Here is a 13,127-nt window from a genome sequence, read left to right as displayed (position 1 = left end):
AGACATCCATAAAGTTATGAATAAGTACATAGTTGCCTTGTAACAGTTTCAATTCAGAATGTCTCTATTTTTACAATAGTTCGTATGTGAAACATGTAAGTTACATCAATAAATGCCATTTCCTCTCCAGTGATAGAACTGTTGGGATATTTCATAGTAAAACTATAAAGCAAAAAAAAAAAAGCTGTAAATCAACCTATCTTCTTCCTTTAAAACCATCAACAAACCAAAAAATTCCAAACCATCCAAATCACCCCAAAAATCAGGACATCTTAAAGAATAATACACTAACTTTCATACAGAGATGGAACTATAATAGTGCAAAACTTCTGTTAAACTTTAACAGTTGTGTGCACCCAAAAAAAATCTTCAAAGTGACTACCAGCAACACCAACAAAAACACATATGAGTTTAAGACTTTCCTCTGGCAACATCCAACAATAATTGGAAATCATTCTTATGATTTTCAGCAGAAATAAGTTTGAGTGCCAGTATGTTTTAGTGTGAAGAGGCAATGAAAGGTCACAGTTTCAGAAACCTAGCATGCTTTACTAGTATTTTTTTGTTGTTGTTTTATTCATTTTTACTCCAAAGCACTACCATGAGATTTTCCTTTTATAATGTTGTACTGAAATTAACATACAGGTTTAAAACAGTAGTTCCAACTTGGTCTGTAATTCCTTCCTGGTGACTCATCTTTCAGACTCACACTCAAGTCAGCTTTAAGAAAAGTGGTGGATCCACTGAAATATCTAAACTTTTAATTTTAAAAATAAAGCTGCAAGAAGATTTTCTGACACACTACCAGACTTTTTCACAAAACAGTATGCTAGAGTTAATACAATTAATGCAGCTCACCTTAAAGGAAGAAACTTCTCAGACCAGTATGACTTACCATCCTCATCCACCGTAAGGTCCACGACTTCTGCTGCGTTCTGCCTGAGTGGCTGTATGACTGTGGAAATCCTGCTGCGGTTCCGCTGCTCTTGAGGCCGTGCAGCATGAGAACTAGAGCTTTGTCCCCAGTGTGATCTTGAGTGCCCGAGCGTTGAACGAGACCTTAAAAAAGGTATTAGCTTAACTACTGACCTAATTCTTGCCTTTTTTTTCCCCACCTCACTGTTTGGGAGGCTGCTGTTTTATTTTTCAATAATAGAATTTTGTTATGCTGAAATACACATCTAGTGAATATGGAGCGGCAGGGCATTTAAGTATTATTGCAGCCTTTAACAGACGATGTAACAGCACGTACCTAACAGGTAGAATTTAGACTCTAATATTTGTTTCTATGAAATAAACACAGGTAATTTATGTTTTAAAAAAACACTGTGAAACCCTATCAGTCATGCAGCAATTACATCAATACTATGTTTTAACTTTGTTGTAGAACATGAGTCTCTGAATCCTACGCTATTCCTATGCAGTCTGAAACAGCAGATCTATCAATGATGAAAGAAGCATAAAGATTATAAAAATTCATAAATATTAAGTTTTTCTGAGTGTTAATTTGCGATGAAGTGTTTTCAGAGGATAATTTCTAAACTTTAACATTAAAGTTCAGAGATTGCTTTGGACATTTACCTCCTAAACATTTCCCTCACTTTCGTCTAGGAATGAGCACAGCTTTGTATAACACTTAATGAACCTTGAGCGAAACGTAGCTGAGGAAAGGAAATCATAAGCCTGTACCATACCTAAGGAAATGGATGGGTTTGTTTCTGTAATATAACAGCACCCATTCTATTCAGTAGTAGAGAGCATCAGAAATAGTATTTTAATTTTTGCTATTCTGATTTTTTTTTATTTCCACCAAAAATACATTTTTACAATTTAAAACAGGCAAAAGCCTATACACAAATTACATGACAATAAAGGAAACCATTTATTTTGCTCTGAACAGTATTTGGAGTTTGGTAAATAATTTTCATAATGTTCACTTCACTTACAGCATTTACATTTTTATCCTGAACTACCATTAAGACTTCCAATAGCTGCCTTTGTTCCTTAAATTGTTCTTTGGCAAAACTAATATTCTTGAGCCACAGGAAAATCTGCGTAGTAATTAACGTTCGAAGTATAAAAGACTAGTGTGGAAGGGACATTTCCTGACATTTTGGTATCAAAATTTGAATTTAAGACTCTTCCTTGCCATAGCAAGCTTCCTGGAATTGTTCTTGTACCGTATTTTTTATTCACACAGAATCATATTTTCCAATACAAAACAAAACTATTTCTTATCTTCTCATGAAATTTTTGGAGTAAAATCTTTTCTCAACTCTTGAGGGAAAGTATATAAAAGGCTCAACAGCAAAAAAACTCTATTTGCCCATCCCACTATTACCTTAATAATAAAATTAATTTAAGAAGTCTGCATGTTAGAAGGTCTAACAAACTGAATGGATCAAAATTTAAATACACCAGAAAACACCCTGGGTTCAGCCTCTTCCTCAGTGAAGTTAAAGACAGCATTGACATCAATAAAAACGAGAGTGGTGTTGCTGTTGGTTGTCTTTGACAGTACCACTGCAGAAGGTAAGGTAGGAAGTAGTAATTTTTTTGCATGTAATCTTCTTTTATAGCTACTACAGCAAACATTTCCTATTAATGGTGAGAAGAGGAAACCTGAGTTTTAAAACGCATTTTATACATCTTTAATCAGGTTTCAACCGATGTTCTGCAAGCAGTTTCATATAGCCTCATTTTTAACACCCCCTAGAGCTTCACATGAAGTTTTAAGAGGCTAAAACAAACTTGATCCAGCTCTAGCTCAAGTCTTTGCAAAAATATTTAAGTTTTACAATTGTTCTCAACAACACATTCATATGGATAAATTAACTATTTCTGGAAACATATTTCTAACCATCTCAAGAGAAAGCGTCTGTTGATTCTGCAGCTTTTGCTTTCTTACTGAAAAAATATTCTACATCTTTAAAAATGAAGAAACAAAGAAACACGTTGTTGAATAAATGCGTTTTTAAGATGTTGATTTCTCTCACCTCTCCATTTTCTCCCTGCTACAAAATACGTAACCCAAATAAGTACATCTTGTGTGTGCCAGTTTAAAAAAATACCAAGGAGCTTGTTTGAAGCACACATGAAATCCCTCCTCATTATGTACGCACCTGACTAATCCATGAAATTGTTTTGCTAGGTAATGCCATTTATTCCAATGAAGTGATGTCTGTAGGAAAATCTATCTTTTTTAAATTTAAAATTACATTAATGAAAGCACAATCTGCTGAGAAACACATGGGATGTTTGTATATTTTACTATTTTTCCTTTGTCATTTTATAAAAAGTTGATGGCCATTCTTCATATTCCACAGTTTCGTCCTCATGTTCACAAACAAACAAGTATATTTAATTGGCAGTCATCTCCAACAGTCCCACGCACATGACAGTTTCAAGTCTTCCACTTCAAGAAACTCCTCTATTAGATTTTACAGAACTTGACAGATATGGAATAAAATTTCCATAGGGGCATGGAAGAACAGGAAAGCATGAGGCATCGGCTTCAAAGAAAGACACTTTCAGAGCAAGCTTGCTCTCTCTAGGACCACACTACGCAGCTTTGCTTCCCTAAAGTTCTCTCTCAGTCACGCTACCCACAATCACCTCACCAAATCCCTATCAGTTGTATTTTCAAGCTTTAGCAAAGCTGTGGGGTTTGACTTTTGTTTTGGAATCACAAATGCATACTAGGCCTGGTAGCACAGAATTTCTGTAACATTACCTTATGGACTTTTAATGATACAGACCCTTGTGACAAACACTGAGTCAAGCAAAATTTTACTAATACAAAGAGACACGAGTCTCACTCACCTGTAGCTCTCACCAACTGTGACGATCTCCACTTCACTATCTGTTGAGGTAACATTTATTTCTTCATTAGCAGTGACCTGGGGAGTGGAGGATGCTTCAATCACAACAACATCTTCATCAATACTCCCTAATGAGGAAAGAGGAAGAAGAAAGTTCACATACTTAATTTTAAAAGCTGTCATTTATGAGACTTTTTCCCCTTGACTTAAGATGTAGGTACAGAATTTCATAGTTTATGTCAAAACTTTAGGTGCAACTGTCAAACACACAACCTAATTATGAGAGGTAGCAACTCTGCTTTAAATATTGAAGCGTAGAAGGAAGGTGACAAAGGCGGGGGAGCTACAGATGTGCAAGTTTACATTCTACTGTGTATTGGAAGTGATTCTGGTGAATTTTATCAGCTGTAACACCAATGAAATTCAGTCATTTAATATAAAAACAAAAGCTTTGAAACTAGCAAAGCAGGAGTGGTTTATTATTATTTAATAGCTTTATTTTTTTCATATGTTCATATGTATTCAAACCTAACCTTAAGGCTAGACAATAGCAACAGGAAAAGTGATGTACCAACTAAGAAATGTTATCCACTTCCAAAACAAATTGAAGACCACAAACGCATTGATGCTTATAACATCTTTAAGTCTATACTTTCAGTGGCATTCACAATCATATACTAGACTGGTACAGTTAAAAATGGAACTATTAGTGGTAAAAATAAACAACCAAATACCTCACAAAATCAACTCAGAGACAAAAATAATTCCTGCTTTAGGAAGAGTGGTTAATGTTCCAGTCTAACACCCATACATATGGAAACCCTTCTCTGTAGCTAAAACAGTGGCAATGACAAGTTTGAATACCTAGAATACTTAAATTGAGCTATAAATTTATTCACTGTTCCAATGCCACTGAGCATAAAGGAATTTATTTAATAAATGAGCTATCTAGCTTAGAAACAACAAAGCCTACCATTTTAAGATCTGAGAATTTCTTTAAGAAAAGTGCTTGAAGAATTTGGCCTCACTCTAGTCAATAATTCCGTCCTGTATGGACTGTTCTACCCCATGACAAGGTGTATGCTCCTTTCTTCATTCATTCACAGCACGCAACAGCTCCCTGGTCTAGAGGGACGCCCTACTGTAGCAAAGATCCACAAGAGCTCTGCAACTTCTTAGCCGTGCCGTTATAAGTGAAGCAGCAAAGACTAACGAATTTCAGGGGTGGGGGGTGGGCCACCCTCCCTCTTATTCCCCCCAAGCACCAGCATTTTTATGTTTTGAAAAACCAACAGCTTTCCTTTGTTTCTGGTCACACTAATCCCAGAGAGACTGGTGCCTGACGATGGAAACAGCCATACTTCCAAATCCTGTTATTCACCAAAATGTCATGAGCACAAGTAGTGTGTGACAAAATTAAGTCACGAAACTCTTGAAAATTTTGGCAGAAACCGAGCACATTATTACAACGTCTCAAAAACAAAGACGCTAAAACTGAAAAATACAGACAGGCCATTTACTCAAAGTGAAAGAACTGCAGCTGAAGTCGTCACCATGTTCAGAAGAAAGTAAATGTCATGCTTCTGACATCTTACAAGTCACAGGCAAATGCACAACAGCTTCCTTACACAAAACAGTCTTAGGAACTTCTTGGGTAAAAACAACTAGCTAAGCAGCTAGTGAAAGGTCAGTTAGAAAACACCTAACTATTTTTCACCCCATCTCCGTGCTTCCAAACACGCACTGCTTTAAGTACAGTAAATTTGAAAGCACTCCTGGGAGTCCAAATGGCCTCAGATTCAGTAATTATTTAAATTTAAGACAGGTCAAAAAGCAAGAAGATTTAGGCTGAAGTGTGATCTCAGTATTTCTGAGAACAAACAGCACCTCCCTGAGGCCAAAACCATATGCTGTGTAACTCCAGCGTGCATCTCTCTGCACGAGTTCTGAAGCAAGCTTCTCATGAAAAACAAAGGCAATTCTCAATTGAATATCCATGAAATTCAGATGCTCACCTTTGCCACAGTTTTAAAGTTGATTTTATTTTTTTTTAAGCAAATCTTTAGCTAAGACATGATTTTACAGACTACACGAGTCAGACTGTAGAAAACATCAGGACTGTTACTGGCTGAACAGGTTTTATAACCTCCAAAATAATAAAAGAAGTCTTCAGGAAAATAGTCAAAAGGTACTATAAATAGGATATAGCGTGGCTATATTCCAACCTTCTGCCTTCCTACCTGCTGCTTATGCTTTCCAGTTGGGCTCTCGAAGTCAAGAGCACAAACCGACTGGGTTTTCATGCCAGAGCACTTTCAGAACAACTACACAATGAATCAGTAATACACTGCAAAATGAAGACTAGCAGAAAAAAGTCTCTACGCTACAATAAATGCCTTACATACATTTGTAAGATTATATTCCTAGGGAAAAAAAGATAGGAATGTTAAGTCATGATCATATACAACAAACTTTGTACCCCCTTTTAAATTAAAGGGTCTTCTGCGTAAGGTTTATTAGAAGCACACCAAAAGGAAAAGTGCGTGTATGTGAACCTTGGATATTTTAAGAACACTGTAGTTGTTTGGAGAATGGCATATAAAAATTCAACAATCTACCAATATAAACCAATTTCATTACATACTTCTATCTGAACAATAACTTTGAAAAGATCAGCTGAACAGCAAAGTTCCAGAAACAAACACCACTGAGGTAATGTTTATAATCCTTATGAAGCACCTCTTCTGTAGAGACAATTATTTTCACTAAAACCCAGTTTTAATGTACTTTGTAATTTATAAAACACACCAACAGCCAATGGGAAAAACAAAAACAGAAAATATCCAAACCCAACAATGCACAAAGTGTGAAAATACTTGCATTTTGTCCTCGGTATTATTTCTGACCCCGCAGTCCACCACACAGGATGTTTTTATATAGTTTGCCATCACAAGGTGCACAATTATTTGTTTTAATGGATGTACCAGTCACTAACCAGTAACTTCTCCTGGAATGAACTCTAACAAACTTGATCTTCAATTATAAATATTAATACATCACTCGTCAATGTATCATCTCAGTGATCTACCCTGCAAGAGAACAGCTGAATTTGTACAATGAGTGTTACTATAACAATCCTGTACTACTGGAAATTATTCATTCTTCAAGAAGAATAGTCATTGGACTGATGGCAGCAAAATAATTATCCCGACTTATGTTTTTTTTTCCTTGTTGTTTCCCCTGCCCCCTGCTCTCAGCATAGTACCTATGGTCACGTAGCAAGCAGAAAACAACCCTCCTGTAGGTATACACCACTCTCTGCTGTCTCCTGAGTAACAAACAACTGGAGAATAATTCGCTTGCTATGTTTTGTGACAAAATTAGCCTTTGGGCTACCGCTAAAGGATTCATTCAACATTTTTAAATGATCTTGTTAAAACCAAAACTTCTACTGAAAATAACAAATTTTATTATTTTCCACTGTTTTTTTATTTGCCCTACCCACATCCACAAGTTATATTTTACAGCACATACAAGACACCAAATTTCAGTTTGTAAGTTTCACATATCCTTACAAACTTAGACCTATTAGCAGTAGTTAGCAATTAGGTTTTGTACATAATTGAAGCTTTTTAAACCCTTCTTTATATTAAAAACCTAGTGCTCAGCCAGCCTAAGGGAAAGGATGAACTAGACCGGCATGAATCCAAATTCAAGCAGGCTCAAATGATAATCATACCTTAACAAGCAAAACAACCCCCACCGCAGGCCCTACGCCACAAAGACAGCAAATCTGTCAGATTAATTTACTGAGCCAAGTACAACTCTTAAATAACACTCCGCCATCCAGTATTAAGATCTTTAAATGAGCATAACTTTTCCCCAGAAAACTGTAAGGTGTCAAAAGTGTATCTGCTAGGTGCCGCTGACAGACCACAAGCAGTTCTGGGAAGCAAGTTTTAATATTAAATGCTTCAACAACCCAGAAGTTATAAACAAGCTTGGTGTTACACACAGTAGTATCACTTCACTTTGACACACCATAGCATGGCTTAGAGATTTAGCAATCACCAGTTAACACCAATTTCCTACAAAGGACGCAAATATTACTGCTATAACATCCAAGGTTATGGTTGGCCAACTACTGTCCTTCCTGGAGGTTATGTTGCTAGATTTTAATCACATGAAATATTACATGTAAAATAGTCAACAACTTTTACAACATACAATTCCAAATGAGACAGCCTGACCAAGCCATAAGTGAAAACAAAAGATACTTTAAATAAATAGTCAATTTCCATTGACAAAGATGACTTATTTTGAGTTCCAAGCTTTCACTGGATCAGACCTAGGGCCTATTCTGATCCATATTCTCTACCAGCTGCAACACAAAAAAAAAAACAACCATGCCCTGGAAGTAGAAAATCCAGGCTACAACCTTTACTTGAAATCTGTCATACCACTGAACAGCCACAACAACGTTACAAACACCAGAAGGCATATCCTTGCCTGTTCGCTGTTCATGGACAGCTGTCAGTAAACATCTAATGCCTTTCTGAACTTGCTGGTACTACCTGCCTCTGCAGCACCTTGTGATGATGAGTTCAAGTTAATTACCTGGTTAGTAATTCCGCTTGAAATTGATAATATCATCCTAATAGTGTTAATGAGTTCTACATGTGACTTATATGGAACATACTTTTCAATAGCTGTGCAAGATGGGAGAAATTTGCACAAACATGCAATTGCCTAGGACTCTGCACCCTAGCAGAAAAAGGAGTCAACCAGAATTTAGGGGATCTCATCCAACTGTGAGGTATGCTGATGTGGGTTAATCCCAAACTCTACTTATATTGTAACCAAGCACATAGGCCTTAGTCCTATCAGCAATGCTATAGCAAACCAGCACTGTAAGTAATGTATTTCCAGCACAAAAAGCTGCAGCAGCTACAGTGAAGTGCTGAAGTGAATCCCCAAGCTAAGTTATTACCGCAGTTATTTAAAGCTTCAATTCACATTGGATAGGTACAGTGAGAATAGCTAATGTCAGCTGTTCACACGGCCAGGTGCTGCTTTCCTCACTACTAGTAGCTCTTCCCTAGCGCCCATCTACTAAATAACACAGTAGAAAGGACACGTTCGCTTCCTTGTTCACTACTGAGATAAAAGCTCTTAATTATGACCTGCATCAGTTACTGTGGGAAGAGAAGAGCACAGTGTGATTCTAGGAGGAATTAAGTAACTGAAAAATCATTAACAAACGACAGCTCATTTCCATTTCATGTGTGCTCATCTTGAACTGTTAACAGAAACCCGTTAATACAAACGGGTAGCACTTCCTGTTCAGATTAGCATTTTCACCAGCCTCTGGCTTCTAAAATATCAGATGTCTACATTCAACATTCTTGGAAGACACACAACAAATACGTGAGTGGATTCGGGCTCATCGTTCTTTTTTAATAGAAGCTTGTTCCAATCAGCTTTGAACAAAAGCTGGAGCAGCTTCTCATCAGCATTACATTCTAAGCAAAGTGACAATACCTGTCGAGCACCAGCAACCAAAAAAATACAAAGTCTGGCCTAATAGGCCTTAAGATTCCTTGCAAGCCAACTATTTATAACAATACAAAATTATACTTTTTTTTTTTTTAAACACCACCACTTCCCATTACTCGTGGTTCAGATTTACTGCCAACTGAGAGTATATAAAGCTAAAACCTGCTCCACTTTTAGCTTTTTCTGAAGTGCTGGCTGTCTCCAAACGACAACCCCAGCCATTTTACATCCGAGCTGAAAATCATATCTGTACCAGCATATCAGAGAAGTTTCATTAGAACATTACAGAGATCCAATTCCAGTAACAATCTGGAAAGCCACAGGATTTTCTCTAAAGGTGTTTACATAGGTCCTCCCTCTAAGGAGGAGAGAAAAGTTTCTGGGCTACCTAACAAAACACAATGAAATACCCATTTTACAGTAAAAATGTTACTGTTTGCAGTCATTTTAACTGTGAGCCCCCCATTTCAATTAATATCAACTGAGCAACATATAGATTAGAATATATAGCCCTAGTAGCACTGCAATTTCAAGTGTAACCATATCATTAAACTGCACAGAGTTGTTTTTACATTGTCCATATGCCCCCAAACTCTCCTCCCTCCCCTGAACAAGCCTCATGTGGTCACATCCAAATTAACGAGGACAGCTGCCCTTTATGGCCAACAGCTGGTAAAACAACCTAATCCAATCCCAGGTGTCTTGACTTGGTACTTGCTCAATCTCCTTCTATTCCCAAAGCACCTAAATTCCACCAGAAGAATAGCTGAAGCCCTGTAACAGAAAAGAAAAAGGAGGAAAAACTCTATAAAGTGTTGGCTTTTTTTGGGTGTGTTTTTCTGTTGCTGTGATTTTTTTTTTTGGAGTGCAGGGGTGGTAGAGATTTTATAAAAGGCATCATTAAAAGAATAACAAAGAAAACACAGACCTCCATTCACAACATTTTCCAAAAATAAGCAAGTTAGTTTCATTACCTACAGGAACTCATGTATTACTTAGTTGACTCAAAAGATGTGTTACTTTAATTTCTTGCAATACTCAAATGTTTTCATTAACAGCATATGTTAATCAAAATTGCCAAGTCTTTAAATGCATTGTCTTTAGAAAAAAAAATCAGTATTTGAAACAAAAAAGTATTTTTGACATATCCTTCACACAAACTGCTAGCAAGTAGGCCACAATAATAGTCACATCACTGTGCTGACAGCTTATTAGGCATTTAGTTACTACCATATCTTTCAAAACAGTATTTTTTCTTTTCTGATTATTCTTCTCCTTTCCTAAGACCACCCTCTAGTACTTTTAAATATATGCTGCAGGCCTCATAATCATAGTGGAAGATCTTTGTCTTTCAATATATTGTGTACTTTCAGCAGATGCATACACAACCCTCATGTGCCAATCTAGAGGGGGGTGAGGGGAATCTTCCCAAACATTAACAGGCTAGGGTAGCATTGCTAGCAATACAATCCTCTCCATATATATATAAAACCATCATCATGCTTGTTCACTATATAGAGAAATTAAATACTATTTTCCCAGTCAGCACCATTTTTGTCCCAATAGCTCAGTAACTAGAAATACCTTATATAACCAAAAAGCTACATAAAGTGTTAATCATGCCCTTCTCTTACTAAAAATAGGGCACTAGCACAGAGGAAGCATGCTCAACTTCCCATTCTATCGTCCATGTAAATAAAATGCTCAAAGCCTTTCCATCAATGTGTCCACTGGAAAAAGAAATACCGTATTCTTATCTTCTAACCCAGAATTAGTTCTCAGCTCACTGCAAGTGTTAATTCTGCAGTACAGCCACCATAATACATATTCTTTAAGTGTAACTTATTTCAGTTACAACTTACACCTGTAATTTCATCTCAAATTAACTGGTGCAGAGTTAATCAATATGATGAGAATAAACACTACCTCAAATTAATTAAATGTGCTTTTTCAATGCACATTTCAAGTAGTAAGTATAAAAATAAAGCTATCAGACAATGTATTTACTTTTCCACAAGACTACATGAAACAAATTGCAAATTCCAGTCTCCCAACCATCAGAATAATATCACACAATTATTACAATTTACCTGACCAGCTTGAATATTCAGTGATTATTACATCCATTTTTAAAGAGCTCTCTAACAGACTCTTTTCAAATACCTAAGAAAAGCCCTGCTGTAGAAATTCTTGTGTTCTACCCTTCAATGGAAAGAGAAGTTCAGACGTGGTGTTAATTAAATTTTAATTTTAAAAGGGCAATAGGTTTTAGCAGTTCAAGTAGATCAAAAAATAACTGAAAGTTCTAACCACGATAAGTGTATTTATGGAGAGACATAGATGGTTGCCTGAGAAGCCATAACCTACATTTCCTCATCCATTTACTAGTTTCACTGTTGCCTGGTGCGCTGTGTGCTTGCATGTGAAAAGAGCGTTGTTAATGGTCCTACATCATTCTACAGTTACAAGAAAGTTCATCCTCTCTGAAAATGAGAAGAAATGATTAACCAGGAAATAGAAGTGTTGACATAGTAATTTCCCAAATTTGTTTTTAGTATGAATGTATGCATATCCTCCTACCTTAATTATTTACAACTTGTACCCTTCTATATGCTTGGACATGCATTTCAGAAACGTAACTTTTCAAAGCTTAAAAAATTGCATTTCTGTCCCCACAAATATGCATGGAGATAATTAAACCTGTACAATAGTCCTCCCATTTTAGAGTTATTTATGCAGTCCTAACACTGCTTGAGTAAGATTTTTGCATTACAAATTTTACTTCTTGTATTAAAACAGTACATTAAAGAATAACATGCAAATTATTTCCTGCAACAATGAATAAGTAATAATCTATTTAGTACTGTGGTTCTGTTCTAGCATAAATTGTGCCCTAACATGAACATACAGATTTTTTAACTTGTACTTCCAATTTCAGTCAGTTTTTCTTCAAATAAAGATCAGCTCAGTCCAAGATACAGTTTCATTTTGTAAAACACATTTGTCATTGAACAACAGATAAATAAAACATGGCAGCACAGACTAACACTAGGCAGTGTCCTGTGTAACTACCTCCCCACACTCGACAAAAAGCTGAAATGATTCACAGAAGGCACAGCTGCAACATCATGAATATAACTGGTCTCAGTCTTGCAACTGCCTTTCTCTTGGCAAGTTTATGAAGAAAGGAATTCTAAGACAATTGGTAGAGGGGGAGAAAAATAATATTCAAGCATATCCATAAATAACTATCAAGACATATTAGAGAAGCATCTATATAAACAACTGCAAGATCATTCAGTGACTTTAAGTATTTGGTATATATACAATACTCTGCTTTCCACAACTTCAGGCCTTAAAATTTTCTTTTATTATTGCAATAAAGCTATGTTCCACTGAATCCTATTTTACACTATTATCACAGTGACCATGTCTTTTCATTTAAAGTTGTCAAGCATTGTTAATTGTATTAGCAGACGTGTTATAGATACCTCTTCCTACCTTCTGAAACCAATTGTCATTCCCACAATTGGTTAACAAAGCTGTATTGCTAAACATTGTAATTATAATGTAAAAGCTAACATCTTTAATGCTATTTAAAATATTTTTAAAATGGAACAATTCCATGGCATGTGACTAATCAGATTCAACAACCTTCCAGCACCTTGTTTAGACCATGAACTTCACCTTTTACGTTGAAGGATTCTAGATTTATAATTTTACTGGAAGCTATCAATGTGCATTTCCCGA

At 36.2% G+C, this 13,127-nt stretch overlaps 1 protein-coding gene across 8 annotated transcripts in view; it reads right to left on the bottom strand.

The window, feature by feature from the left end:
- RNF111 (ring finger protein 111) overlaps positions 1-13,127 on the bottom strand; it is a 53,112-nt gene that overhangs the window by 21,345 nt on the left and 18,640 nt on the right. For all 8 annotated transcript variants that reach the window (XM_080608006.1, XM_080608007.1, XM_080608011.1 and 5 more), the window contains 2 exons: positions 3,823-3,949; positions 896-1,059 (listed from right to left, as the gene is read on the bottom strand). In XM_080608006.1, coding sequence (XP_080464132.1) covers positions 896-1,059; positions 3,823-3,949 — 291 coding nt within the window. The remainder of the gene's footprint in view (positions 1-895; positions 1,060-3,822; positions 3,950-13,127) is intronic.

Source organism: Anser brachyrhynchus, assembly GCF_964034855.1.
Source record: "Anser brachyrhynchus genome assembly, chromosome: 11".
In the NCBI taxonomy this organism is placed as follows: domain Eukaryota; kingdom Metazoa; phylum Chordata; class Aves; order Anseriformes; family Anatidae; genus Anser; species Anser brachyrhynchus.
This window is presented reverse-complemented; position numbering and strand designations above follow the sequence as displayed.